The 14,742-nt window shown below is 44.4% G+C and overlaps 1 protein-coding gene across 5 annotated transcripts in view; it reads left to right on the top strand.

The window, feature by feature from the left end:
* The window catches only part of PPP2R2D (protein phosphatase 2 regulatory subunit Bdelta), a 49,721-nt gene that overhangs the window by 20,086 nt on the left and 14,893 nt on the right, over window positions 1-14,742 (top strand). For 3 of the 5 annotated variants that reach the window (XM_023636874.2, XM_023636875.2, XM_070248610.1), the window contains 3 exons: window positions 6,980-7,077; window positions 11,504-11,669; window positions 12,076-12,188. In XM_023636874.2, the coding sequence (XP_023492642.1) occupies window positions 6,980-7,077; window positions 11,504-11,669; window positions 12,076-12,188 (377 nt within the window). The remainder of the gene's footprint in view (window positions 1-6,979; window positions 7,078-11,503; window positions 11,670-12,075; window positions 12,189-14,742) is intronic. The other 2 variants (XM_070248640.1, XM_023636876.2) reach the window with 2 other exon arrangements.

The following is a 14,742-nucleotide window of genomic DNA, read 5'->3' as shown; positions in this document are numbered from 1 at the left end:
TGGAGGCACTGAGCGCAGACAGCCGTCCAGCTTTGCTTTAAGAGGAGAGAGAAGTGTAGCGGTGGCTGGAAGGGGATGTGGGGCCAGCCTTTTTTGTTTTTGTCTTTTAACATGAGAGGTCACAGCATTTCTGTTTGAAAACGAGGATGATCTGTTAGAGGGGAGGACAGACGGTGCTGCACAGAGGGAGGATTGTTGGAGGAGCAGGGTCCTTGAGGAGGCTGGGTGGGATAGGCCCTCCTGCCCTGGCTGGTCCTACCTAGAAGCAGCGGCTCCTCCTTTTGCCACAGGGGAAGGGAGAGCATGTCACTGCAGGTGGTGCATTTGATGGTGGGAGCGTATGGACGATCTCTTCTGGGCACTTCTGTTTTTTATTGAAATAAGCAGAATCATTCATGGAAATTGAGGTGGGTGGCTGGGGTGCCAGGAGTTTGAGGAGAGGAAAAGGTGTGAAGAGGTTGTTGTGAGGTGGGAGCAGGGAGCAGTGATCTGGGCACGTCCAAAGGAAATCAGGGTCTGTGGATGTGGTGGGACGTGTACTAGTCACTCGTTCACTGTCGTTGCTGTGTGGTCCTCTGCTGTGGGTCCATAATTTATGCACCCTTTCTACTGTTGATGGACAAAGTGGTTGTCCGGTTTTCCCTGGCACGAGCGGTGTGAGAGTTCCTCTTGCTCCCCATCCTTATGAGCACTTGGAACGGTCTTTTTAATTTCTGCCATTTCTGGCAGGTGTTACTTGCCTTTCCCTGACAGCTGACAGGGTTGAATACCATTTCGCATATTTACTGGTCTAGAATCAGTTTTGTTGGTACCTTAAGGGGAAGTAGATGATTGACTTTAACTGTGACCGCTTCTTGGGACTCTTTCTAACACAGTCCCTGGTAATGAGGCGGAGCATGTTAGGAAGAGGGGTGTGGTCTCAGGAGGAGCATGCTGAGCTCCAGGCCTCCCTTCCATCTGCTGGTGTCTGTTTAGGCGAGTAGGGCTGCATTAATTACCTGAAACATACTGTGGTCACCAGCCAAGAGGTGGTGTTTAAATAACTCTCCACACCTTGAACTACCTGAAGGAAGAAAATGAAACTGCTGGAAACTGTATCTCCCATCTAATTGTTGTCATGGGTTCATTTTGTTTTGACAATGACTCAGTAATTTTAGATGATAAGTTCTAAGTACCATATTTTGCTTATTTGGTAAATAGACAAGTTGATTGTGGTAGCCGGGCATTGATAGGATTTTAAGCAGGGTGGTAATGTTATTTATGCCTTTAAAAAGATTCTTCCATCTTCTTCGTGGAGACTGGACTCTGAGGGGCAGGAGAGGAAGTGAGGGGGGTTGTTGCAATAATTCAGCCAGAGACGATGGTCACTTTGGACATAGGGCAATGGCAGTAAGATTGACAGAAGTAGAGGAAATGAAATATTCACATTTGTGTGTTTTGTTTTGAGAAGCTTAAAAGTTTGGAAAAGTACAAGAATAGTATAACTCCTGTATACTCACCCCCAGAATCTGCCACTAGAGCTATCTGTCTTCCTTCATTTCTGTGGCTCAGTATCTGTGTAAATGATCTGTCCAAGGTTCTAGGCTCCAGGATCTAGTGACAGGTTTCTGGATCTTCGTAATGCTGACCCCATGTGAGCTGGCACATGACCCCAGACATCCTGGTTATCAGCAGCTGTACCACCTCTGGAATCTTACTTTCAGGGGCTTCCCCCTCTCTGATTTCCACCTCCTGTACTTCTGCCTCCGTTGGGCTCCTACCCCACTCCACCTTCCTTCAGTCCATCTTTTTCCTGTCCCTCACCCTTCTCCCTGTGCCTCCCCTCCACTCAGCTGGATTCCAGGGTCTAACACTGGGTCACTCCTTACTCCTTTTAACCTCTTTGCCTCTCTCAGCCCTGTTGTCATACTCCTGGCAAAACCCCAAACCTAGTTTAAGCTGCCATCTGCCTGCTCTGAGCCTACACCCACGCGACTGGACAGGGTGGCTAGAGACACACAGCTACGGGAGCTGTACTGAATGATCTCATTTACAGTCAGCACTTCATTCACTGAAATGTCAGTCCCAGGGGCAAGGACTTTTTGCCTCGTATGTCCCCAGTGCCTAGTGCAGCATGCAGCACGTGCCATATAGTAGTCACTCAGTATGTTTGCTGAATTTAAAAAATAAACTGCTCACCTCAGATCTCACCTGGACGTTGATACTGAGACAGTCCAGCATTTCTCTAGTGTGGTCACTCCTGTCTTTTCCGAGAAGACTTCCTTCATGTGTTCCCCCAAATCGCCTGTACCCCCTCCCTTTCACTCTTAGCAGATTAATCTTCTCTCATTCCTCATTGAAGAAATAGATCCAGTCTTATGAACTCTCATCTTCCCAAGCCCAGGTTCACAGCCTGCTCTTCTGTACTATGCACCCCTGACCCCCTCCCCAAATGGAGGTATGCCTGCTCCTTTCTTCCGCAGCCCCCCACTTGGGCTCTAGACCTCCATTGTTCCTGCCTGTCTTCTAACCCTGTTCTCTCTCCTGCATCATCAGTTTGTCCCCCTACTACATCATGCCCATGGGCACACGGACGTGACTTCACATTCTCCATCTTTAGAAATCCCATTGACTACGTTTCCCCTTGAGTTCTCCCCCTTCCCCTCCACATTTCTTTGTTCCTGCTTCCTCATATCATAGTAATGTTGTCTTACATCCAGTGCCTCTTTCCTTATCACCTGCCCGCTCCCAGCCATGAAGCATCCTCAGCAGCCCCTTAATAACATCTTATACTGCTAACTTCTGATTTCCTGATTTTGAACAGTAAGTACTGACTTCCTGTTATGTATGATAACTGATATTTTGGCTCTTTTAATAACATCACCTTCCGCCCACATGGGCCCCTCTCCCCCGCAAAGAAGGGAGTTGAGAGAATTCTATTACAAGTCTTGGTTATGTCAGTATTAAGTTGACCATGTAAGTACTGGTCATTACCGATATATGTATTCTTTTTTGTACAAGTTTTCATTTTTCCTAGAGTTAATAATGATTGCCTAATTTTTTCATATACTTAGTTTTCTGTCTTTAGTGCTATTTTTTCTTTTTAAACAGACACGTCAACAGATCTGTCAAATACCTGGTAGTAACTTTTCCCAAACACACCAGCTAATGCTCAGCCTTTCTTTGGCCAGACAGCCTCTCCTAGCCAGTCTTTTCCTGCCTGGACTGCTGTCTCCAGGGCTGGTGGCTGCATGGCTCCTGTCTTGGGACTTCCTATACCATTGTAGGGATGTCAGATCCCCCATTTTCTTTTGCCTTGGTTTATTCTCATTTTGCCACATTACATCTTCTAGTGGTTTCCTGAGAAAGGAATTTGTGTTGTTGTTTTACTCTTTGCATGAATTATTTTTTCTCAGAATCTTGAGGGTGACTGGTCTTCCATCCCCCATTTTCATGCATCCTTTGTGGTGCCGTCTGATTCCCTTTGTGGGTGACCCATTTGTTTTCTCTGGAGAATTTGAGAGCCTCCCTTTTATTCTTGGTGTTCTAGATTTCACAGTGATGTGCCTTGTGCTGGGTCTGTCCAGCAGTTGTGGGGGTGCTCCATGGACCCTGTCAGCCTGGAAATGCAGGTGCTTCTGCTTGGGGAAACTCTTGTCTTGCTCCTTTGGTTTTTTCCCTTCCTTTTCTCTGTCGTCCTTCTGGAACTTAACTGGATGATGGGCCACCTAAATCAGTCTTCTGATTATCTCTTCTTTCCTGTTGTCTATCTCTTTGTCTTTTTGCTCTATGCTTTGGAAGAGGTCTTGAGTTTTAAAATTGTTTACTATTACCATTTGAATTTCAAAGAGCACTTCCTTGTTCTTTCTTCTTTTTTGTAGCATGCTACTCATCTGCTAGGGACCCCACTGGATGTAGTGACATCCTGCCCCCACTTACTGCCTGGGGCTGCCACTGCGGACGAGCCGAGTAAAGTGCCCAGCACCTGCTTCTCTGTCAGACGTGGGTGACAGCAGCCCTGCCTCAGGCTGTTGTGAGGCTCACCAGGTTCCTACAGGGGTTGTGCTTGGTTAGAACAGCACTTGGCACCTAGCAAGCACTCAGCCAACACTGGTAATGGGATTACTGTTATTAGGAATTAGCTCCTTGTGGACATTAATTGTCATTTCTTTGACATTTTATTGATGCATTGTCCCTTTTTGCTCCAAGTCCTTTGTTTGTTTTGGCATTTTCTCTGCATGGCCGCAGATCCTGAGCTGTTGGTTCATGTTTAAGATGGAGCCGATAGGTAGTTCTGTGAGCAGGTGGGCCTTTTCACCTGGAGGGCTTCCCCGTGGTTGGTCGTTTCTTTAAGCACCCAAGCTGTTGAATTTTGAGGCCTTTTCTCCCGGGCTTTAGCATTTCGGAGAGAAACCCTGGGGATCGTGGAGCAGTTCACTCCTGGCGGCCAGCATTTGGGAAGCAAAGAAGTGAGAGTAGCCGTGTGCTCCTACCTGACAGGAGAAGGGTGGTTTGGGGACCCAGTGGTTCTGTAAGCAGACTTTCTGCCATCTCCCTGCCCAGCACCTAGTACGGAGCCTGCCCAAGGCCTTTGGCACGTTGAGACCTTCGCCTCCTGCGCAGAATTTCGAGCATCGTCAGTCAGTCCCCACTCTTCTGGCCCCTTGCCGTCATCCACGTTTGTCAAAGCCTGCTCACACTCGCTGCCTTGTAGACCGATGCTTATTCACTTTCCTTCTGGCACCTTAGTGCAGTTGGGAAGGAAAGGAGATGAGCACATCGCATGAGCTACCACACTTGACTGAAAGTCTGAAATGGTTCTTAGGGGCTGCTGAGTATGGGTCATAGTTTTTGAGGATGATGTAAACACTTAGTAAGTTCTGCAGAGTGCCTCAGTGTGGGCTGTTTGTGCCATTGCAAAGGAGCCTCCCTTTGGCTCTTGAAAGAGACCTGATGCCACCAGGATGGCCAGGAGCTGCTGGTCTGTGCTATGCACAGGGGCTCCTGGCCGCTCAGACAGAAAAGGGACAGAATTGGAGTCATCTCACAGCACGTGGTAGTTTTAAAATACCCGCCACAGTGTCCTCAGTCAGTACCATATTTATGCTTTTAGCATCAGTCTAGTTTTGTAAAGTAATGTCTATCAGATTAAATTCATGTTGGTAATTTAAATTTTATTGGTTTTGTAATTTTGTTAGTATTTACTTTGTATATTTATTTTGATTTTAGAGCTCTTCTAAACTCTACAGAGGGTATTTCTAATTTTAGGTTCATACATATTTATGTAGCTTAATGAAAATAATTTCTCACCACTGGCAGACATCGGAGTTTCTCTTTTAAAAGATTCACTCCATTTTAATTAAGTTTGAAAATCACTGACAGAGCTAGAATACCATTAATTATATAATATTGTACCCCCCCGGGTATAAATGACATAGATTTAGTTAGTCCCTTTTAGTCCAGTACAGAATATTTTAGTTTCATTCAAGCCAATTAGGTTATTTTGAGTATTTGATTTAAAAAGTGACACTTCTAACAAGAAGCAGCTTAATCCTTTTTTAAAGTCAGTAAATTGTGCCAATACAATAAGAACTTGTTTTGCAGGAAATCACATTAACAATTATTTTGTTGTTAATTTTTTCTGCTTTTTCTCCCCAAATCCCCCCAGTACACAGTTGTGTACTGTAGTTGTGGGTCCTTCTAGTTGTGGCACGTGGGACGCTGCCTCAGTGTGGCCTGACAAGCGGTCCTGTGTCTGAGCCCAGGATCCCAACCGGTGAAACACTGGGCCGCCAAAGCAGAGTGTGCGAACTTAAACACTCGGCCACGGGGCCGGCCCCATTAACAATTGTTTTGATTAAAACGTTTTTGCAGGCTTTGAAGAATTGCGTTATATTATGGCCACTTTGTGGAGGGGAATTCTTCAAGTAGTTTCAACTTTGGGGTTCGTTTCCTATTAGTAGATAAGTTGTTTGTAATCGTCATTTAGCAGTATTTATCTTGAAACGCTTGTGACCTCAGTGGTGCTGTGGCCCTGATGTGTGCAGAGCAGTCACACTCCTTTGCCAGTAGGACAGGCCCTTTGGGTTGGTGCCCCAGTAGCGAGGATGAGTTTGTAGTGATGCAGCCTTTCTTTGGAGCGGCCAGAGATGAGATTTTCTGGGGCAGCTGACTGAGAGTCCACTTGTGGCCATAGAATGAGCTGACACCAGCCCCTTGGAGACCACACCCAGTTCTTTGTCTGTATTCAGTCAGCTCTCAGTGCACCTGAGCTCCAGAGGAAGCCACTAGAGTCCATCATGGGGTATTTTTCCCGACTCGGTAGTCTGTGTCATAAATCCAGATCAAGTATTAGCCGTAGGACACCTAAGGACTTTCCCAGCACTTGGCTTTGTTCTTGTACCCTGGGCCACCCCTAGTGAGCTGATACCCAAGGTCTTTGTGTTGATAGTGTCAGACATCTCAGGTGCCTGACCGACAGTAGCTCACAGGTAATGATGTCATCATTATGAATGGCGGTGACTTTATCCAGACAATGAACTAGGACCTGTACTGTCTATAATGTTATTTTGTGCAGAAGCCAACTGAAGTTACTGCTTAGAATAAAATATTTCTGTTAATATTAGGCCTGCTTTACAAAATTAGGCAGCAGTCTTCTAGGACAATTGTTTTCTGTTTTTTTCCTTCTCAAAATTAATTTTCTGCATTTTTACCCTATATCCTTATATGAAGACAACCCAGTCTAGATAAATCTTGGTGCACCAGGGACAAGGCATTAAATCAGTTGAGCAAAACCCATAAATGCATATGTGCTTGTGGGTTCTGGGTACCAGCACCAAGAAGTGGCTGCTGAATAATTACAAGTTTCCCGTGAAAATTCCAGGGAGAAAGTTTTGTGTATGTTTATCTTTCTTTGATCCTTTTTATTGATTTTTTTATATTCATTGTGACTCCTCTCAAAATCATAATCTGGTAAATTGCTTTTATATTTTCTTGACAGCTGACATCATCTCAACTGTTGAATTTAATTACTCTGGAGATCTTCTTGCAACAGGAGACAAGGGCGGCAGAGTTGTTATTTTTCAGCGGGAACAAGAGGTCAGTAATTTACAATCCACAAACCAAATGAAATCATTCAGCCCTCTCAACACTTACAAGGAAGGAAGCACAATTGTTTCGGTTATACCACGTTAACCATATAGAATCTTCTTTTAGAAATTATCTCAGGGGTGAGCGAGAACATATGTGTTTCAGCTCACTGACATCTAACCACTGAGCCCCATGAAGTCCCCAGTGCCCTTGTCTTTAGGGTAGGAAGCAAGTCCTTGCCCTACGCTGAGGTTGGTGGGGTTCTGCATTTATTCGCTTTCATCCTGTAGTTACTTGAAGTGGCTGTGTGTGAATTCTCTTCCCAAGCCCGTGGCGGTGCTGTAATGCTCATTCAGTGAACGGCTTCCACAGCACGACCTGCAGAGGAGATCCTGTGTGTCTTGTGTGTGAATTCTCTCCCCGTCCTCAGTCGGACGCGCAGCACTGGTTCCTCCACGCCCCTTTGAGGGCTGCCCTGTCAGTGCTGGGAAGAGAGGGATGCCTCAGAACCTGGGCCTTAGAGGAGCCCATGCATGAATCTCATGCAGGAGCACTGGTTTTAGGCCGTTCCCCTTCTTTGTGGGGGCATGCCGTGGGGGGCACTTCTTTTTGTTATGCGTGAGAGGAGAATGGGAAGTAGGACAGGCCTCGCCCATCTTTTGCTTCTGGTGAACCTCATCAGACTTCTTAATGGGGCCAACAGAGGAAGCAAGGTAATGGTCTGTGGTGCAGGCATTCCCAGCAAGAACCGCAGCACAGCAGGCCTGGGTTTCTGTAAAGTGTCTGTCCTGCTTTTTCCTTGACAGGCTCACAAATAGGATTCCTGTTCATCCTGTCTGTTTCCTGGCAGATCAGTGGGCTGTTACTTTTTCATCTCCAAATTTAGTCTGAATTTCTGTGATAAAACTTTGGTATCGAGGCTAGCAGCCCCTTGTTCCCTTCCGTGTAGATCTTCTGCCCTGGCGCCAGTGAGGGGTGCTTAGGGGCTTCTGTAGGAGGGTGAGCCCTGAGCCCCCCGTGAGAGTGGAGGACTGCTTAGTAAATGGGAAGAGATTTATGAGGTACCAGCGTCTCATTAGTAAAATATAGCTGTTGCAGCTTTTATTTTGATTATGTCCATATAAATTAAAATTTTTTTAAATCTTATTTTCTCATTTGGGATGGTGAGAATTCTTTGTGAATATTATATATATTATCATTAATCTTTCTAACTCGTCACAGAAAATTTGATAAGTTTATAATTTTGCATTCTTACCCCAGAGGTAGATTATCACACTGTGCTGCTTAAAAAGAACTCTATACTTTACTTTTTTCAACAGAAGTGAAAATGGGCGGTGGTGTTTGAATATTACTTTTAGCAGAAGGAATATTTAACAGATTGCTGAATCATAGCTGTCTTTAATTTAACAGGTCACTTTTAGCTCCTTAAAGTTTGCCATTTTAATGATATCCTTATAGAATATGAAATTTTTCTTGTCTTTTGGGGGGTCGTTGTTTAAACCTAAAACATGCTAGCTTCAAATGTGAAATAGATTGTGGTAAAATTCAAACGTCTTGCTATAAATAAATACATTGGGCATTAGAGTTTTGAGAACCTGTCACATTGTGTTTAGTTCAGATTATAAGTCATTGTTATGTGAATTGACAGATTAGCAGCAAGTCCCTAAAGATGTTTAAATTTGATAAACCTTACCAATTACAACTTAATAAACCCTGGGCAACATTTTCCCCCCATACCTTTCTTCATATTTTCGTTAGCATAAAAAGAGCTTTCAAATTCCATCTGCTTTTAAAATATTCTGGTGGTTGCTATGTATACTCCTCACTGTAGACTTGAGTTTTCCAGTGTGGATAAGAGAGTAGAAACTTACTGTATTTTCATCCATAACCAAAGATACAATTGACGATATTGCAGCAGCACTAGGATGAAACTGCTGCCAGTTGAACTGCCACAGCTCTCAGTTAGAAGCTGCATCAAGGTTTCAGAGGTGTCCGCACGTGCAAGTTAGAATTGCTGAAGCAGAGAGGATTGCTGAAGGGTAAGGCAGTGCCCTGCTAGACTGGGGAAGGTGCCGGATGTTAGGTTAAGACGTCTGCTTGATGGGGAGCCATTGGAAAGTCCTGGCTGTGCAGAAGGCAGGAGGTAGGAAGCATAGTTAGCAATGTGATCTTCAGGGCTTTTCCTGTTGGGCAGCAGAGCCCTCTGTCCAAGGAAGCCCAGCGTGTAAATCTAAGGGAGCAGCGTTTATGGATGTGGCTCTTCAGCCCGCGGCCCTTGGAGCTCTGCTTTGCAGTTCACTGTGCATCAGGCCTCCCAAGATCTTTGGCTCCCACCACTCCGCAGAATCCCTCCTATTTGAGTAGTTCATCTAGTTACGTCAGAGAGCAGCATGCCTATGAACACAGTGAGCGTCAGCCTCCCTTTCCTGAGTGTTTATCCTGTCCCAGCGGCTCAGGCTGGAGCCCTAGCGGGCTTGGGCTCTGCTCTTCCGCTCAGAATCGATCGCCATGTCCTGGCAAGTCTCCCTCAGAGTCCCTTGCTCTCACCTTTTCTGCTCTTACCTCTCCCTAGACATGGCGTGAAGACCACTCAGTGCTTAGAGGCCCCTCACAGGCTGATGGAGATCTCGGAGCATTGGACAAGAGTGGAGGGGTTCAGCGGTCGACTTGGGTTGGGTCTTTGGGGTGGGGGTAAAGTGCAGGAAGCAGCAGGAAGACAGCCCGCAGCGAAGGAGCGTCTGTCTCGGCTCTTGGCGGGCACGGCCAGGGAAGTACAGGCAGCACTTTGACGTGGGCCTTCACTGCTCCCATTCTTCTACTTTTTCTTAGTAGGTTAATGTCTTACGGCATGGGACTTATTGATTCTACAGATTTTTCTTTGTAAATGTTTGATTTTGTTGTGTTTATGCGAGTTAGGAGTACCTTTTGGTGTATTACACTTTTTTGTCGAGGGGGTGGGGGTAGGGAAGAAGGAGAGTAGTTTAAATAGCATTAACCACCAAGACAACCTACTCGTGGAAATCATGTAACAGCAATTTCCAAGGTCCTGCCGAGGAAGGCTTGATTTCAAGGAATATATGATACTTAAGAAGTCACTGCGGTGGAGAGACTTGGGTAGTGTTTTGCGGTGTTTTCTCGTAATAGTGATCCTAATTCAGAAATATAAAGAAGTATCTAGACATAAAGGTTCATTTGTTTAGTTCAATTTCTTTTACACACTTACTAAAGTGTTAAAAACGGAAGATTTTATAGATTATAGAGCAAGAATTAAAATATTGGTCTCCTTGATTTTTAATTATGATATATTTAATATGTCATAGAAAATGTCATTTTGGACATACAGAAGGTATCAGAGATGAATATAAATATACTAGTGAACCCACGACCCAGATGTTATGGAAGAAAAGAACCCTCAGCACAGAGATGTGCGCCCGTTGTACCCTTCCCTCATTTCGTCTTTCTGCTTTACTCCCAAGTCTTATCTTACTCTCCCTCTGTCTTCCCAGAGTTGGCCGTTACAGTCATGTACCACATAACGCTGTTTTAGGTCAACAGCAGCGGTCCCGTAAGATTAGTACCGTGTAGCCTAGGTGTGTAGTAGGCTGTGCCATCTAGGCTCGTGTAAGTGCACTCTATGATGCTTGCACAATGACGCGATCACCTAACGATGCATTTCTCTGAGAACATGTCCCCGTTGTTAAGCAATCATGACTGTATTTTGAAGGTGGCATATGTCCCAAGCGTGCTTTTCTCCTTTTACTACAATCTATAGAATTGTTTTGTGTGTCAAAAATTTGCATAAAAGGTAACGTACTATGGGTATTTTTATGCAACTTGCCTCTCTTACACAGACTGCAGTTTTTGCCCCTGCTGGTCCATTTATTGTAACTGCTGGATGGTGTTTGTTGCATGACTGCTATTTAGCAGTCTTCTTCCCTGGTCGACAGGAGCATTGTGTTGGCTGGCTCGTACAGGTGAAGGTGCAGTGCACGTCCCTGTGGCCAGCTCCTGGAGACCTGGGCCAACTCAGCAGACTCTCCCCAGGGCCAAATTGCAAACATTCCCACCTGGTGGGCCTCTCTCACAACTACTCCCCTCTTGCGGGGTAGCGCAGAAGCAGCCAGAGCCTGTGCCTGTACCAGGGAGCCTGGCTGTGTTCTGGGAACCCACACTCACTCCCGCGGGGGGCTGGCCGTGGCAGCCCCCGCCCTAGAGGGGATGCCAGAAGTGGAAGAGAGGGGCTGGGAGGTCGTCTTTCTTACTTGTTTTTCCAAGTAAATTAATTTTGAGGGTCATCTGTTTGACATTTTCTTGACCCAGGATTTTTTTTTAACTTGTAAAAATGTGTGTGGTCATTTGATATTCAACTTGGTCCTACTAAATTTTTCTCTGCCCCGTGCTTTGTTCATTAAAACAGCTTCATGTTTCATTGCAGAATAAAAGCCGCCCTCATTCTAGGGGAGAATATAATGTTTACAGTACCTTTCAAAGTCATGAACCAGAGTTTGACTATTTGAAAAGTCTAGAAATTGAGGAAAAAATTAATAAAATTAGGTGGTTACCACAACAGAATGCTGCTCATTTTCTACTCTCTACAAATGGTAAGAACTTTTTTTTTAAGTGGTTATTTGATTTAGGATTTTATTTTTAATTTTTTGTGTGTGGGTTACTTTTTATTTTAACCCATTCTAGAAGTTATTTCTGCTTTAACCTTCGGGAGGAGTGGGTAAATTATTAGCTAGGTAGCAAGTGGTAGGTTGAAAACTCAAAGTATGCAAAAACACTCACACACACCCAGTGTGACATGACTCAGCTTTGTGTATGTTTCTGCATCTTTACTTTCTGTGGGAAACAAAATATTCATCCATAATGAGAAATGCCGATGTTCAAAGACTCCTAGCTCATAGACCAATGTAGAATCGCAGAGTTTTCTAATTAATACTCAACTAATAGTGGTACGTGATATGGTTTTTCTTTTAATATGGAGAATGAGGTTTTTATTTTCAGATAAAACTATTAAGTTATGGAAAATAAGTGAACGGGATAAAAGAGCAGAAGGTTATAACTTGAAAGATGAAGATGGACGACTTCGAGATCCGTTTAGAATTACAGCACTACGGGTATACATTTTCTTTAAATTATCTGATGCTTTTCATAAATTAATCAAAAGTAATGCTTAAGTTAGCTGTTTAGAGAATACTATTGAGTAAAAATACTATGCGATATGCCTTCTTGATTCATAAAAGTTATTTGTAATAATCATAATCATGTTTATGTATATGTGTTAAAAACAAGATTCCTCATATTTTCACAAAAGCAAAAATTCTCTCATTATCTTCAGAAAATAGAATACTACTAAAGAAAAGACTCAGATTTAATTTCACAAGAGAAATCTTTCTAAATGTATCAGCTGCCTTTCACTCTGAAGGTTCACAATAGCACACTGGTCAGAATGAAGGCTGGGGGTTCGGGACGCTTCCCTAGATGAAATAACAGGTTGTAGATGCAATAGGATAGTTTTAATTGAATTTCCTCTGGGTTAGCTAGGGCAGGTTCTGATGTTTCAGACTTCTTTGCCTATCTATCCATGAGCATCATTACTTCTTTTTTCTAATTGTTAAATTCTTCACTCCATTTTTGGTGCCCCTAGGTACAGTATGAAATGATCATATTTCATCACTTCTGATACCTAGATGTTTTTTTACATTTTGACGTCCCTGAAATTGAGTAAAACTTAAAATCTCAGCGTCTTGTAGTTGGCCCAGTGGTGCACACCCTTGGTGGTGTCTTAAGTTAGCTGAAATTCGGGAAAGGTTAAACAAACGCGAGTCCCACCCAGACACCCCAGTGAGACACAGAGGTGCTGCCCTGTGAGTGCTCAGGGCCAAGTGGCAGCAGGAGAGTGGCACTAGCTCCCGGGAGGCCCTGGGACAGGCTCTGCCCAGTACCTCTGGAAACTGTGGGCTGGGGGCTTGTTTTTAACAAGGTGCTCCCTAAAACAACTCTGCATGGTACGTTTGAGAACTCTTGGCTGGTTTGTTTGTGTTTAAACAGGTTTTAGAACTTTGTTAAAATATTGTGTATCAAATGAAGACCTGATGAACCCATTCCAGATGAGTAGTTGAGGTGCTGCACAGGAGGACGCTGTACGCAGAAACCTTTCCCCACTCCACACCCCCCTGTAGGGACACTGGGCGCAGGGTGTGTGTGGTTGTTTAGTCCCTTCCCTGAGCTCTCCTGTGCTGGGTGCATGCAAGGTGCTGGGATAGCAGGTACACAGGACAGAGGCATGGCCCAGCAACAAAGGCCGCGCTACTAGGAGTTAGGAACCCATTGGGGTGAGACCAGGTAAGTGTTCTGAGGAGAAGTGCAGGATGCGACAGTTGTCAAAAGACCTCTTAGGTCCATAGTGTCGCCATATTTCCAAGGGGTTGAGACTAAGAAAGATAAGTAATTTGCTCAAATCTAGTTTCTAGAACCCCAATTTGAATGAAGATGTTGGATCCAAACGTTGGTAACTTCTAATAGGCCATGCTACTCCTTTTGCATCCATGAATTAGTGACAGCTTTTAGATAAAGCAGTGTTAGTGACAGTAACACTAATTTTATAGTTCCCAACAGGTAAACCGTGTATTTTAAATCATAAGTGTAATAGAACGGTTAAGGCACTGGGTGTCCTATGGGGTGTACTTAACCCCACTCCCACCCCGTCCATCTCTCCCCTGCCTCCCGCCCGAGCACGCTCACCCCTCTCTCGGCAACCCAGGTTCCTCCCATAACCAGGCCTGCTTCACCACACCGTGATGCTTACATGCCTGTTTCAGAAAACCTAATAGGTCTTAATAGGCCCAATCTTGGTTTTATTCGAGGCTGCTTTTATGCATTTAACCTAAATAAAACTGGTCTAATTGGTGGCCAAAGTGAAGCCTATGAGAGGTAAAGTTCCATCAAGAACTCTTTGATGAACCACAGTGTGGGTAAGAGAGCACAGCCGGGTCACTGTGGACAGTGACATCTTCATGAGCTCACCCCTCTCAAAGTCCAGCATGGGCTGTTAATTTGTCTCTACTTGGTAAGAGTCAGAAATGTTGCTCTTTTTAAATTTTGTTTTCCTCTTAAATTATTTTCTTGCCAGAAAAGGGATTTATGAAGGACTCTTTCTATTGTATGTATTATAGTTGTCACATGATTTGATTCATTAGAGACTTGTTAGAGGAGTGTGGCAGGTCTGTCCTATGCCCATAGAACTGACACTTCCTGCTCTAGAGAATGCAAATGTGTGGTCAGGCCTTAAGTGATTTAGAACGAGGGAAGTATTTCTATATCTGTTACCCCAAGTTCATTTTTACAGGATTTTGGCCAGAGAAGACTAAATTGGGAGATTTCCTCCCAATTTTTTTTTTTTAGTTTAGATTTTTTTTGTTGTTAGTTCCTAGACTGGATTCTGACTCCTGGTGACCCTGTGTCCAGCAGAGTGGAGCCCTGCCCGGTCTTTCTGCGCCATCCTCTCCCCTTCCCACACTGTCGGACAGTGCTCCGCTGCTATTCACAGGGTTTTCCTGGCCAGTATCGTTAATTTTTTTTTTTCTTTTAAAGATTCTGCTTTTTTCTGCTAGGTGTCAGTGGTATTGGGCCTTTTTTTCTTTCTCACATGTGGACGCTTTCACCCATGAG

Source organism: Equus caballus, chromosome 1, assembly GCF_041296265.1.
Source record: "Equus caballus isolate H_3958 breed thoroughbred chromosome 1, TB-T2T, whole genome shotgun sequence".
Taxonomy (NCBI): domain Eukaryota; kingdom Metazoa; phylum Chordata; class Mammalia; order Perissodactyla; family Equidae; genus Equus; species Equus caballus.
The sequence above is the reverse complement of the archived record's forward strand: the minus strand, read 5'-3'. Positions and strand labels throughout refer to the sequence as shown.